A 15,336-nucleotide genomic window follows, 5' to 3' on the forward strand; every position below is an offset into this window, starting at 1 on the left:
GTGCCGCGAGTCAAGGGGAACTGTTGGGCACCCTGGTTGCTAATGTATGCATCCCCAATGATGTCTTTTTGGTTGGTACGGTTGAGTGAGATTGCTGAGTTTCAGATGCATTGTGATGAGTGCTTACCGCCTGCAGATCTATGGTTCTTCTGGTGTTCCAGGGCCTCATCCTTTTACTTTTGGAAATGCCTGCTCTACTAATGGTTCGTCAGGTCTTGTGCCTCAGGTTCTGGTGGCCCCATCCCAAGAATCTTGAATGCTTCCCCCCCCCTCAACTTCTATTTTCCCTAATGCCCCCACAGGACATGCGCCAATCGGGAACGTCTGGTTTAGATGTTTCAGCATGGATTAGATGGACAAAAGGGCCTGTTTCTGTGCTGTGCATTTTCTATGATTCTTTGATTCTATGAAGGACCCTCACCACCCAGGACATGCCCTCTTCTCATTACTGCCAATGAGAATAGCTACAGGGGCCTGAAGACCCACACTCTACGTCTTAAGGACAGATTCTTTCCCTCCACCAGATTTCTGAGTGGCCCATAAACCTACAAACACCACCCTGCCATTTTTTCGCACTTTATTTGTTTTTGAAATTAGTAATATATATCTTTGCACTGCACTGCTACCAAAAATCAACAGATTTCACATCATCATAAACACAGGTGATCTAGCAAATGCTGGAAATCTTGAGTAACTCATAGAAAATGCAGGAAGAACTCAGGCAGCATCTGTGGAGGGAAATGAAATTGATGATTCAGTCCGAGTCCTGAGTTTTGCTCATGTCATCTAAGTCAGTGACAATATATCTGATCAGGAAACCCAAGATAATCACTCCATCTCTTACATGGGGCCCCAATCAAGTCCCAAAGCTCTGCAAGACGAACTAGCTCCTTTTAAAAAGAAGTTTAAATCTGGGCTGTGCGTTCACCAGCAGACATTTCAATCCTTTTTCACTTTTCCGACCCTCTTCAGGCAGCGCACAACCTTGAGCATGGCGTAGACCAACACGGAGGCGCTGCCCAGCAGGAAGAGGATGACGTCGAGGAGATGGTATTGATACCAGGGCAGCTGCAAACCGTAGGGTCTCAGATGATCACCTCCTTTAAACTCCAGCACGTGCTCCAGCCACCACACCAGGCGCTGGCGTGGGGGAAATGGGTACGAGCGATGGATGCGGCTCAGGGTCTCTGCTGAAGCTTTGTACCTGTCGGGAAACACAGATATAATTGTAACCAGATCAGACAGCCATTGCTGGAGTCCAGATCAAACACCGGTTCTTTACATTGCCAAGGTACATCCTCGCTTTATGGGCGTCCCTGTCTCAGGTCATGTATTTTAGTCCGAGTTACACAGAGCAAAGACAGAACAGCGAAGTACAGCCCTTTGATCCATAATGCTATGGCGACCCTTTGACTTGCTCCAAGATCAATCTAACCCTTCCCTCCTACTTAACCCTCCATCCTTGTGCCTAAGAGCCTGTTAAATCTCCCTCAGGTACCTGCCTCCACCAGCACCCCTGGCAGTGCACTCCACAAACCCACAAAGGGAGGTCAGTGTAAATGTGCCTACCTCTGATATCCAGTCACCTTGTATCAGCCAGCTTCGCCCAGGGAAAAAATCTTTGGGTGTCCACTTGATTGAAGACTCTTATTATCTTATACACCACTATCAAGTCACCTTATACACCACTATCAAGTCACCTTATACACCACTATCAATTCACCTCTCATCATCCGTCACTCCAAAGAGTAAAGGTCTAGCTCGCTCAACCTATCCTCATAAGACATGCTGTCCAATCCAGGTAGTATCCTGGTCAATCTCTTCTGCACCCTCTTTAAATGTTCCACATCTTTTAGTGTAGTGGTGGGTACCTGGAATGAGGTGGTGGAGGCAGATATGACAGAGTTGTTTAAGAAACATTTAGCCAACACATGACAGACGGGTGGGTGGGGGTTAGGTTTACAGACAATATATAGGCTAATGGGATTAGTTAGATTGACATCAGGGTCAGTACAGTTATGATGGGCTGAAGAGCCTCAGTCACATGAGGGCTCTGGGGGTCTCCACACATCATGTAGCCAAAGACAGCTCTGGGAGTGCTCTGAGAACAAGGTCCCTCACGCAATGTGGCACGGGGGACAGGGACCCTCCGCACTCTAAGGCAGGACCACTGTGGACTTCTAACACATGGCCATCATTTGGATTTTGGGTTTTGAGCCTGGAAGACACAGGTTTGACATCAGCACATTAAAAGTGTGGCAAATGCAGATTAAAATGAAAGCACATTTAGGAGAATGCGAGCAGGCTGATCGAACAACCAAATGCAAGACAAAGAAAATGTAACACAGGATGTGTGAGACGATCTGTTCTGGTAGGAAGGAAGGGGATGGTAACTCTCTCATGGATTTAGAGACAAGTGCCTGAGGCAGTCTGATTACACAGATCTGGAGTTTACCCGGACTGAATCTCCATGATCTTCATAAGAATGAGGATGAGCTCACAGGGTCATTTACAGTGGCCAGTGGAACCTGCTGACCTGCACCTGCACAGAGGGAGGTCATGGTCCAGAGTGACATGGGTAGGAAGTGTGACAAGGTAATGCAAAGTGAGTTCAGGGAGTAATGTGTTAAGTTAAAGGGCAGGATCTCCAACATTGTGATCTCAGGATTGCTACCCCCAGCATGTACCACAAAAGCCAGAAACTGGAAGACCATACAGTTTAACATATGGCTAAGGACTCAGTGTAGGAGGGAGGGCATCAGATTTTTGGATCATTGAGCTCTCTTCCAGGGAAGGTGGGACCTGTGCAGAAGAGACAGTCTACATCTGAACTGGAGGGGAACTAATATCCTATTGGGAATGAGACAGATGTTGTTAAGGCCTCAGACAGAGTCAAGAATCAAAATATGTGACTAATGTCCTCAGCTGATTATACTTCAATGTAAAAAGTTTTGTAGGAAAGGCAGATGAGCTCAGGGCATGGACCAACACATGGAGTTATGATATTGTAGCCATTAGTGAGACTTGGTTGCAAGAGGGACAGGACTGGCAGCTCAGTATTCTGGGGTGCAATTGTTTAGTTACGACAGATTGGGGAGGTGTTTGTCACATGGGTTCCATAAAGTTTCATTAGGCAGTACGTAGAAGTCCTAATGAGAGAGTGTGTGATGCTTGATCTGTTATTAGGAAATGAGACAGGGCAAGTGACAGAGGTTTATGTAGGGGGACACTTAGATCATAATGCCATTAGTTCCAAAGTATATCCGGAAAAGGATAGGTCTGGTCCACAGGTTGAGATTCCAAATTGGAGAAAGACCAATTTTGATAGTGTCAGAAGGGTCTGGCAGGTGTGGATTGGGAAAGGTTGTTTTCTGGTAAAGGGTTTCTTGGTAAGTGAGAGGCCTTCAAAGAGAAGTTTTGGGAGTACAAAACTTGTATGTGCCTGTCAGAATAAAAGGCAAAGATGACAGATTTAGGGAATGTTGATTTTCAAGTGACACCGAGACCCTGGTTAAGAAAACAAAGGAGATGCGTAGCAGGTAGAGGCAGGTAGGAACAAATGAGGTGCTCATGGACTATAAGAAATGCAAGAAAACACTTAAGAAAGAAATCAAGAGGGCTAAAAGAAGGCATGGGGTTACCCTAGTAGACAAGGTGAAGGAGAATCCTAAGGGATTTTACAAGTATGTTAAGAGCAAAAAAATTGCTTGGGACATAATTGGTCCTCTGGAATATCTAAATGGTCATCCATGCATGGAGCTAAAAGAGACTGGGGAGATCTTAAATGAAATGTTTGCATCTGTATTTGCTTAAGAGACAGACACAGAATCTATAGAAGTGATGCAAAGCAGCATCGACTTCATGGACCCTAAATATTACAGATGAGGATGTGTTTGCTGTCTTGAGGCAAATTAGTGTAGATAAGTCTCCAGGTCCTGACAAGGTGTCCCTCAGACCCTGTGGGAGGCAAGTGCAGAAATTGCAGGGGTCCTAGCAGAAATATTTAAATCATCCTTAATGACAGGTGAGTTACCAGAGGACAGCTAATGTTATTTTGCTGTTTAAGAAAGACTCTAAAAATAAACGAGGAAATTATAGGTTGGTGAGCCTAACATTAGTTGTGGGAAAGTTATTGGAAGGTATTCTAAGGGACAGGATATACGAGTTTTGGATAGACATGAACTGATTAAGGATCATCAGCATGGCTTCATGTGTGGTAGGTCTTTTCAAACCAAACTAATAGAGTATTGAGGACATTACAAGGAATGTTGATAAAGATAAGACAGTGGATGTTATCTACATGAACCTTAGCAAGGCAAATGAGAAAGTCCCACATGGGAGGTTGGTCAAGAACGTTCAGTCGCGTGGCATTCAAGCTGAAGAAGTAAATTGGATTTGAATTGGTTTGTGGGAGAAGCCAGAGAGAGCTAGTAGATGATTGCCTCTCTGACTGGAGTGCCACAGGGATTGGTGCTGGGTCTGTTGTTGTTTGTCATCTATATCAGCCATTCTCAATGGGGGTCATATGGCCCCCTTGGGGGCCCTGGCACATTTGAAGGGGGCCACCGACTGAAAACTGTGAGAAGGGGAGCCCCAGGGGTTTATGGGGGCCCTGGTAACTGAACCGATTAAATACCCAAGCAGCAACCTTCACTGGAGTCAATAGTTTCCCTCCTATTTATAATAGCTTAATAAACAACCACACACACACAACCATACACACACAGTCCAACAAGTTGCATACCTTTTGTCCTTGATGACAGTGGCCATGGTGTGACTCAGGTGGTCTGCCTGTACTTGGGTGACATGTACAGTCAGCCCGAGGCCCTTGGCCTCCACCCTCACCATGTTATCGAACTGATCTCCAAAGAGTGGGATGCCGATCACAGGCACTCCATGGTACACCGCCTGCTGCAGGCTGTTAATGCCTCCGTGTGTCACCAGGAGACGAACCTTGGGATGACCTGTCAGCCCAGACCAAACAAAGTACAGTGAGAGACATCTTCAATCCATTAACTCTGCAAAGAAGCACCTGCCATTTCCCAAAGAAAATCAGACAGATACTCCCAAAGCCAGTGGAGAACAGATCAACAGTAGCATAAGATTATAAGACCATAGATAGAAGAGCAGAAAGAGACCATTTGGCCCATCGAGTCTGCTCCACCATTTCATCATGGATGATCCATTTTCCCTCTCAGCCCCAATCTCCTGCCTTCTTCCCGTATCTCTTCATGTCCTGACAAATCAAGAATCTATCAACCTCTGCCTTAAATATACCCAATGACTTGGCTTCCACAGCTGCCTGGGGCAACAAATTCCACAGATTCACCATTCTCTAGCTAAAGGAATTCCTCCTCATCTCTGTTCTAAAAGGATGCCCCTCTATTCTGAGGCTGTGCCCTCTGGTCCTAGACTCTCCACGACAGGAAACATCCTCTCCACATCCACTTTATCTTGGCCTTTCAATATTCGATAGGATTCAATGAGATCCCCACTCATTCTTCAAAATTCCAGTGAGTAGAGGCACAGATCCATCAAATGCTCTTCATATGATAAGCCATTCTATCCTTGAATCATTTTTGTGAAGCTCCTTCGGACTCCCTTTAGCGTCGGCATATTCGTTCTCAGATAAGGGGCCCAAAACTGCTCACAATACTCCCAGTGAAGCCTCACCTGTGCTTTCTAAAGCCTCAGCATTACATCCTTGCTTTCACATTCAGCCCTCCTGAAATGAATGCTACCATCACATTTGCCTTCCTCACCACTGACTCGACCTGCAAATTAAGCTTCAGGGAATCCTGTACAAGCACTCCCAAGTCCCTTTGCATCTCAGATTTTTGAATTTTCTCTTAATTTAGAAAATAATTGATGCTTTTATTTCTTCTACCGAAGTACATAACCATACACTTCCCTACACTATATTCCATCTGCCACTTCTTTGCACATTCTCTTAATCTAAGTCGTTCTGTAGCCTCTCTACTTTCTCAAAACTAGCTACACCTCCACCTATCTTTTTACTGTCTGCAGACTTTGCAATAAAGCCATCAATTCCATCGTCCAAATCATTGACATAAAGTGTAATAAGAATCAGTGCCCACACAGTCCCCTGTGGAACACCACTAGTCACAGGCAGCAAACCGGAAAAGGCTCCCTTTATTCCCACTCTTTGCCTCCTGCCAATCAGCCAAAGCTTTATCCATGCTCGAATCTTTCCTGTTCTACCATGGGTGCTGAACTTGTACAACAGCCACACGACTGGCGCCTTGTCAAAGTCTTTCTGAAAATCCAAGTACACAACATCCACCGACTCTCCTTTGTCTGTCATGCTTGTTATTTCTTCAGAGAATTCCAAAAGCTTTGTCAGGCAAAATTTCCCCTTGAGGAAACCATGCTGACCACAGCCTATTTTATCATGTGCTTCAAGAGTACCTTGAAACCACATTCTTAAGAATTGACTCTAACATCTTCCAACCACTGGGGTCAGTCTAGCTGGACTATAATTTCCATTTTTCTGCCCTTCTCACTTCTTCAAGAGTGGAGTGACATTTGCAATTTCCAGTCCTCTGGAACCATGCCAGAATCTAGTGATTTTTGAAAGATCATTACTAAAGCCTCCACAATCTCTTCAGCAAACTCTTTCACCATCTGGTCCCAGTGACTCATCTACCTTCAGATCGTTCAGTTTCTCAAGAACCTTCTCCCCAGTAATGGCAACTTCACACACTTCTGGCCCGATATCCCAAACTTCCCTCATACTGCTGGTATCTCCCACAGTGATGACTGATGCAAAATACTTATTCAGTTTGTCCACCATTTCCTTGTCCTCCATTACTACCTCTCCAACATCATTTTCCAGTGGTCTGATATCTACTCTCACCTCTCTACTACACTTTGTATATCTGAAGAAACTTCTGGTATCCTCTTTAATATTGCTGGCTAGCTTACTTTCATATTCCATCTTTACCTTCTTACTAACTTATTTAGTTGCCTACTGTTGGTTTTTAAATTTTCCCAATCGTCTAACTTCCCATTAATTTTTGCTCTATTATATGCCCGTTCATTGGCTTTTATGTTGACTTCGACTTCTTTTGTTAGCCACAGTTGTGTCATCTGGCCTTTAGAATATTTCTTCCTAAAACATAAGAACATAAGGACGTAAGAAGTGGGAGCAGGAGTCGGCCATCTGACCCGTCGAGCCTGCTCCACCATTCAATAAGATCATGGCTGATCTGACCATGGATTCATCTCCACATTCCTGCCTTTTCTCCATAACCCTTAATTCCCCTACTGTGCAAAAAATCTATCCAGCCTTGTCTTATATATAGTTACTGGGGGGGTAGCCTCCATTGCTCCACTGGGCAGAGAATCCTACAGATTCACCACTCTCTGGGAAAAGCAGTTCCTCCTCATCTCCATCTAAATCTACTCCCTCAAATCTTAAGGCTATGTCCCCTAGTTCTAGTCTCACCTACCAGTGGAAGCAACTTTCCTGCCACTATCTTACTTATTCCTTTAATAATTTTATATTTTTCTACAAAATCTCTTCTCATTCTTCTGAATTCCAGTGAGTACAGTTCCGGGCACTTCAATCTCTCCTAATAGTCTAACCACCCCCCCCCCCCACCCACCTCTGGAATCAACCTGGTGAACCTCCTCTGCACCGCCTCCAAAGCCAGTATATCCTTCCTCAAGTAAGGAGACCAGAACTGCACACAGTACTCCAGGTGCGGCCTCACCAGTACCCTGTATAGTTGCAGCATAACCTCCCCGCTGTTAAATTCAATCCCTCAAGCAATGAAGGTCAACATTCCATTTGCCTTCTTGATAGACTGCTGCACCTGCAAACCAACCTTTTGTGATTCATGCACAAGCACTCCCGTCCCTCTGCACAATTTTTCACCATTTAAATAATAATCTGATCTTCCATTTTTCCTTCCAAAATGAACGATCTTGCATTTACCAACATTGTACTCCATCTGCCAGACCCTTGCCCGCTCACTTAATCTATCTATATCTCTCTGCAGACTCTCTGTATCATCTGTGCAATTTGCTTTTCCACTCAATTTACTTTCATCAGCAAACTTAGATACACTACACTCAGTCCCTTCTTCCAGATTACTAATGTATATTGTGAACAGTTACAGGCCCAGCTCTGACCCCTGCGGTACACCGCTCACCACTGATCGCCAACCAGAGTAACACTCATGTATCCCAACTCTCTGCTTTCTATCAGTTAACCAGTCCTCTATCCATGCTAATAAATCACCCCCAACTCTGCATCATTATCTTATGGGTAAGTCTTTTATGTAGCAACTTATCGAACACCTTCTGGAAGTCCAAGTAAATAACGTCCATCTGTTCCCCTCTAACCACTGCGCTTGTTATATCCTCAAAGAACTCCAGTAAGTTTATCAAACAGGACCTGCCTTTGCTGAATCCATGCTGTGTCTGCCTGATGGATCCATTTCTTTCCAGATGCCTTGCTATTTCTTCTTTAATGACAGCTTCAAGCATTCTCCCAACTAATCGGCCTATAGTTACCTGCCTTTTGCCTACATCCTTTTTTGAACAGTGGCACTACATTCACCATCTTCCAATCCACTGGGACCTGCCCAGAGTCCAGAAAATTTTGGTAAATTATCACCAAGGCCTCTACTATAACTTCTGTCATTTTTTTCAGTACCCTGGGATGCATTCCATCAGAACCAGGGAACTTATCTATCTTCAGGTCCACAGGTTTGCTCAGCACTACCTCTTTAGTGATAGCTATTGTATCGAGGTCCTCACCTCCATCGCATCTGTAACATCTCTGCTCGGCATGTTAGGTGTGTCCTCCACCATGAAGACTGACACAAAATAGTTACTCAAAGTCTCTGACATTTTCTCATTATCCAATATCAATTCCCCCTTCTCATCCTCCAAAGGACCTATGTTCACTTTAGCCAACCTTTTCTGCTTTATATAATTATAAAAACTTTTACTATCTGTTTTTACATTTTGTGTTTGTTTATTTTTACAATTTAGCTTCCCCTTCTTTATTGCTCACTTAGTGGTTCCTTGTTGATTTTTAAAGCTTTCCCAATTTTCCAGTATCCCACTACTCTTGGTGACTTTGTATGCACGAGCTTTTAGTTTGATGCCTTCTTTTATTTCCTTAGTTATCCAAGGCTGGCTCTCCCCACCTTCACTGTCCTTGCTTTTAACTGGAATAAACTTTTGTTGAGCTACGTGAAAAATCTGTTTGAAAGACTTCCACTGTTTCTCAGCTGTCCCACCATATAGCCTGTGTTCCCAGTCTACACTAGCCAAACTCTCCCTCATCTCATTGTAGATTCCATTGTTTAGGCATAATGCAATGCTTTTAGATTGAGCTATTGCATCCTCCATTTTGTATGAGAAACTCAATCATACAGTGATCACTCTTTCCAAGAGGATCCTAACTACAAGATCATTAATCTTAACCTGTCTCATTGCACAGATTAAAACAGTGCAGTCCCTTGTAGGTTCCGTAGATTCAATCCCCCTCCTGTGTATCCTGTGCCTTCCAAATTGCTTCCAGAAATTCCAGCCATAGCTGCTCTGCCATCATCCCTGCCAGTGTCCTTTCCAATCAATTTTGGTCAATTCCTTTCTCATGCCTCTGTAACTTCCTTTACTCCACTACAATACGGATACATCTGATTTTAGCTTCTCTTTTTCAAATTGCAGGGTGAACTTTATCATAATATGATCATTTTCCCCAAAGGGTTCCTTTACCTTAAGGTCTCATTGCACAACACCAAATCCAGAATAGCTGATCCCCTAGAGGGCTCAACTACGTGCTGCTAAAAACGGCCATCTTACAGGCATTCTAGAAATTTCCCTTTTGGGATCCAGCACCAACCTGATTTTCCCACTTTACCTGCATATTAAAATCCCCGATGACTATTTGGGATGCATTTTCTATCTCCTTTACTATTGTTTTGGGGTCTGCATATAACTCCGATCAGGGTCTTTTTACCATTGCAGTTCCTTAGCTCTACCCATAATGATTCAACACCTTCCAACCTGATGTCACCAATTTCTAAAGATTTGATTCCCCCCACACAGAGCAATGCCACCCACTCTGCCTTCTTGTCAGTCATTTTTTTAAATTAAGTGCAATTGTGAACAATAGCTAGAAATACTGATCAAGTCAACTAGCTCTCAAAGAGAACTCTGATAGGCCAATCAAGGGGGATGGGACCCAGAGCGATAGAGCAGTGAAAGAAGTGCATGGAGTAAAGCCAGATCTAACATACAGAGAGGCTTTGAGGAAAGAGAAGCAGAATAAACGGTGTAAAGACAGTAAGGTAGGATGTGTGTACCTCAATGCAAGAAGCATCAGGAACAAAGGTGATGAACTGAGAGCTTGGATACATACATGGAATTATGATGTAGTGGCCATTACAGAGACTTGGCTGGCACCAGGGCAGGAATGGATTCTCAATATTCCTGGATTTTAGTGCTTTAAAAGGGATAGAGAGGGTGGAAAAAGGGGAGGAGGGGTGGCATTACTTGTCAGGGATACTATTACAACTACAGAAAGGGTGGTTAATGAAGCAGGATCCTCTTTTGAGTCAGTATGGGTGGAAGTCAGGAACAGGAAGTGAACAACAGGAATTCTGCAGATGCTGGAAATTCAAGCAACATACATCAAAGTTGCTGGTGAACGCAGCAGGCCAGGCAGCATCTATAGGAAGAGGCGCAGTCGACGTTTCAGGCCGAGACCCTTCGTCAGGACTAACTGAAGGAAGAGTGAGTAAGGGATTTGAAAGCTGGAGGGGGAGGGGGAGATGCAAAATGATAGGAGAAGACAGGAGGGGGAGGGATGGAGCCGAGAGCTGGACAGGTGATAGGCAGAAGGGGATACGAGAGGAAGTGAACAGTTACTCTATTGGGAGTATTCTATAGGCCCCCTGGTAGCAGCAGAGATACAGAGGAGCAGATTGGGAGGCAGATTTTGGAAAGGTGCAATAATAACAAGGTTGTTATCATGGGTGACTTTAACTTCCCTAATATTGATTGGCACCTGATTAGATCCAAGGGTTTAGATGGGGCAGAGTTTGTTAAGTGTGTCCAGGATGGATTCCTGTCATAGTATGTGGACAGGCTGACCAGGGGGAATGCCATACTAGATCTAGTACTAGGTAATGAACCAGGTCAGGTCACAGATCTCCCAGTGGGTGAGCATCTGGGGGACAGTGACCACCTCTCCCCGGCCTTTAGCATTATCATGGAAAAGGATAGAATCAAAGAGGTCAAGAAAATGTTTAATTGGGGAAGGGCAAATTATGAGGCTATAAGGCTAGAACTTGCGGGTGTGAATTGGGATGATGTTTTTGCAGGGAAATGTACTATCGACATGTGGTCAATGTTTAGGGATCTCTTGCAGGATGTTAGGGTTAAATTTGTCCTGCTGAGGAAGATAAAGAATGGTAGGGTGAAGGAACCATGGGTGACAAGTGAGGTGGAAAATCTAGTCAGGTGGAAGAAGGCAGCATACATGAGGTTTAGGAAGCAAGGATCAGATGGGTCTATTGAAGAATATAGGGTAGCAAGAAAGGAGCTTAAGAAGGGGCTGAGAAAAACAAAAAGGGGGCATGAGAAGGCCTTGGCGAGTAGGGTAAAGGAAAACTCCAAAGCATTCTTCAATGATGTGAAGAACAAAAGGATGACAGGGGTGCAGATAGGACCGATTATCAGCTTCCTGGTAAATCTCCTCTGTACCCTTTCCAATACTTCCACATCCTTCCTATAGTGAGGCGACCAGAACTGGACACAGTACTCCAAGTGTGGCCTAACCAGAGTTTTAGAGAGCTGCATCATTACCTCGTGACTCTCAAGCTCTATCCCTCAGCTTATGAAAGCTAACACCCCATAAGCTTTCTTAACTACCTTATCCACCTGTGAGGCAACTTTCAGGGATCTGTGGACATGTACCCCCAGATCCCTCTGCTCCTCCACACTACCAAGTATCCTCCCATTTACTTTGTACTCTGCCTTGGAGTTTGTCCTTCCAAAGTGTACCACCTCACACTTCTCCGGGTTGAACTCCATCTGCCACTTCTCAGCCCACTTCTGCATCCTATCAATGTCTCTCTGCAATCTTCGACGATCCTCTACACTATCTACAACACCACCAACCTATGTGTCGTCTGCAAACTTGGCAACCCACCCTTCTACCCCCACATCCAGGTCGTTAATAAAAACCACGAAAAGTAGAGGTCCCAGAACAGATCCTTGTGGGACACCACTAGTCACAATCCTCCAATCTGAACGTCGCCTGCTCTGAAGGCGGAGTCACGGGTCCTCAGCAGTGCACGCGCCTCCGCGGTCATCCATGGCTTCTGGTTAGCACGTGTAGTGATGGTCTTGGCCACGGTGATGTCATCAATGCACTTGCTGATGTAGCTAGTCACCGATGCCGTGTACTCCTCTAAGTTGGTGGAGTCGCCATCGGTTGCAGCCTCCCTGAACGTGTGCCAGTCAGTGTGCTCAAAGCAGTCTTGAAGAGCAGAGATGGCTCCTGCTGGCCAGGTTTTCACCCGCTTCTGAACTGGTCTGGAGTGCCTGATGAGCGGTCTGTATGCTGGGATTAGCATAACAGAGATGTGGTCTGAGTAACCGAGATGGCTCCGCCCAGTACGCGTTGGGAATGTTTGTGTAAACAAGGTCCAACGCGTTCTCCCCTCTTGTTGCAAAGTCCACGTTCTGATGGAATCTGGGGAGCACTGACTTAAGGTTCGCATGGTTAAAATCTCCGGCGACAATAAACAGTCTATCAGGGTGTGCGTTCTGCAGTTCGCTAATAGCCCCATACAGCTCACAGAGCGCCTCCTTAGCGTTAGCGCTGGGGGGAATGTAGACACCAACTATAAGGACAGTGGTGAATTCCCGTGGTAAATAAAATGGTCTGCATCTAACAGTCACAAACTCCACTAGCAATGAGCAGTATCTGGAAATGTGCTACTTTCTTGTGGCAGTGCTCCATGTAAATATGCTGAATGGTGGAGAGGGTTTTGCTGTGAAAGACTGGGCTGTATCCATCACTTTCTGTAGACTTCCAGTGTTTTTATAGCAAACAGTGATGCAATCAGTTCAAATTTCTGCGTACATTTATTATCAAAGTATGTATACCATTTAGAACCTTAATACTTTGCACTGTGCATCTATACAAGTCTTTTTTTAACACCAGATTCCACTATCTGAGACCTTTGTTGCTTCCAGCTGTCACCTTCCAGCTTCTGATGCCATCTTCATTCCTTCCCCTGCCCATAACCCCTCCTCCTCACTTCTCCAGGGTCCAGAAACTCATCTCCGCGAGGGACCACTGGTGGACTGGTACTCACCAAGCAGATCATTCTGCGGGAGCCAATCGAGCAGCTTGACGTTGGGGGCAGGTTGGAGATCACTTGGCCAGTGACTGTGCAGTTGTCTCCAGATGATCAGCTGGGGGAGCTGGGCAAAGGCAGCGTTCATCTCTTTCAGCAGCTCCGGGAGGCTGACGGACATCAGCATAGAGCCAAAAGCCACCACCACAAAGCCGTTCTCTCCAGCGGACTGCAGGAGATATTCCAGTTCCTGACAACAGCAAGGACAGGTCAGCACTCGAACCCCCAACAGAACAAGACCAGCAGATTACATTGGGTGCCATGAGTAAAGTAAGGTAGCCCAAGCTGTCGGGGCAAGTCCAAGGTGGTGCAGGCAGAGGATTGGAGTGGAGTGGAGTGGAGACCCTTCATCAGGTCTGGAAAAGAAGAGGAGAAGTCAGGATAAGAAGGCGGGGAGGGGAGGAAGAAGTACAAGGTGGCAGGTGATGGGTGAAACTGGGAGAGGGGGAGGGGCAACAACTGGTAAGTTATTTGGTGAAAGAGATAAAGGGAAAAAAAAGTGGGAATCTGATAGGAGAGGGCAGAAGACCATGGAGAAAAGGAAGGGGGAGGCGCACTAGAGGGAAAAGATGGGTAGGTAAGGAGAGAAAGGGAGACAGGAATGAGGAATGGTGAAGCAGGGAGGGGTCAATAGAACTGATAGAACTGATGGCTTTGTGGCCAAGTTTGCAGCCGATATTAAAATAGGTGGTGGGGAAAGTGGTTTTGAGAAAGTAGAGAGGTTTTAGAAGGACTTAAACAGATTAGGAAAATGGGCAAAGAAGTTGCAGATGGAATGCAGTGTTGGGAAGTATATAGAAACATAGAAACATAGAAAATAGGTGCAGGAGTAGGCCATTCGGCCCTTCGAGCCTGCACCGCCATTTATTGTGATCATGGCTGATCATCCAACTCAGAACCCCGCCCCAGCCTTCCCTCCATACCCCCTGACCCCCGTAGCCACAAGGGCCATATCTAACTCCCTCTTAAATATGGCCAATGAACTGGCCTCAACTGTTTCCTGTGGCAGAGAATTCCACAGATTCATCACGCTCTGTGTGAAGAAGTTTTTCCTAATCTCAGTCCTAAAAGGCTTCCCCTCCATCCTCAAACTGTGGCCCCTCGTTCTGGACTTCTCCAACATCGGGAACAATCTTCCTGCATCTAGCCTGTCCAATCCCTTTAGGATCTTATACGTTTCAATCAGATCCCCCCTCAATCTTCTAAATTCCAACGAGTACAAGCCCAGTTCATCCAGTCTTTCTTCATATGAAAGACCTGCCATCCCAGGAATCAATCTGGTGAACCTTCTTTGTACTCCCTCTATGGCAAAGATGTCTTTCCTCAGATTAGGGGACCAAAACTGCACACAATACTCCAGGTGTGGTCTCACCAAGGCCTTGTACAACTGCAGTAGTACCTCCCTGCTCCTGTACTCGAATCCTCTCGCTATAAATGCCAGCATACCATTCGCCTTTTTCACTGCCTGTTGTACCTGCATGCCCACTTTCAATGACTGGTGTATAATGACACCCAGGTCTCGTTGCACCTCCCCTTTTCCTAATCGGCCACCATTCAGATAATAATCTGTTTTCCTATTTTTGCCACCAAAGTGGATAACTTCACATTTATCCACATTAAATTGCATCTGCCATGAATTTGCCCACTCACCCAACCTATCCAAGTCACCCTGCATCCTCTTAGCATCCTCCTTACAGCTAACACTGCCACCCAGCTTCGTGTCATCCGCAAACTTGGAGATGCTGCATTTAATTTCCTCATCCAAGTCATTAATATATATTGTAAACAACTGGGGTCCCAGCACTGAGCCTTGCGGTACCCCACTAGTCACCGCCTGCCATTCTGAATAGGTCCCGTTTATTCCCACCCTTTGCTTCCTGTCTGCCAACCAATTCTCCACCCACACCAATACCTTACCCCCAAT

The 15,336-nt window shown here is 45.4% G+C and overlaps 1 protein-coding gene across 3 annotated transcripts in view; it reads right to left on the reverse strand.

Annotated features, from left to right (window-relative positions):
- Positions 1 to 562: 562 nt before the first annotated feature.
- Positions 563 to 15,336, reverse strand: part of LOC134347270 (UDP-glucuronosyltransferase 3A1-like) — a 50,580-nt gene continuing 35,806 nt past the window's right edge. For all 3 annotated transcript variants that reach the window (XM_063049652.1, XM_063049650.1, XM_063049651.1), the window contains exons 6-8: positions 13,371 to 13,602; positions 4,745 to 4,964; positions 563 to 1,204 (exon numbers count right to left, since the gene is read on the reverse strand). In XM_063049652.1, the coding sequence (XP_062905722.1) occupies positions 940 to 1,204; positions 4,745 to 4,964; positions 13,371 to 13,602 (717 nt within the window). In that variant the 3' untranslated portion in view covers positions 563 to 939. The remainder of the gene's footprint in view (positions 1,205 to 4,744; positions 4,965 to 13,370; positions 13,603 to 15,336) is intronic.

This window comes from Mobula hypostoma, chromosome 5, assembly GCF_963921235.1.
Source record: "Mobula hypostoma chromosome 5, sMobHyp1.1, whole genome shotgun sequence".
In the NCBI taxonomy this organism is placed as follows: domain Eukaryota; kingdom Metazoa; phylum Chordata; class Chondrichthyes; order Myliobatiformes; family Myliobatidae; genus Mobula; species Mobula hypostoma.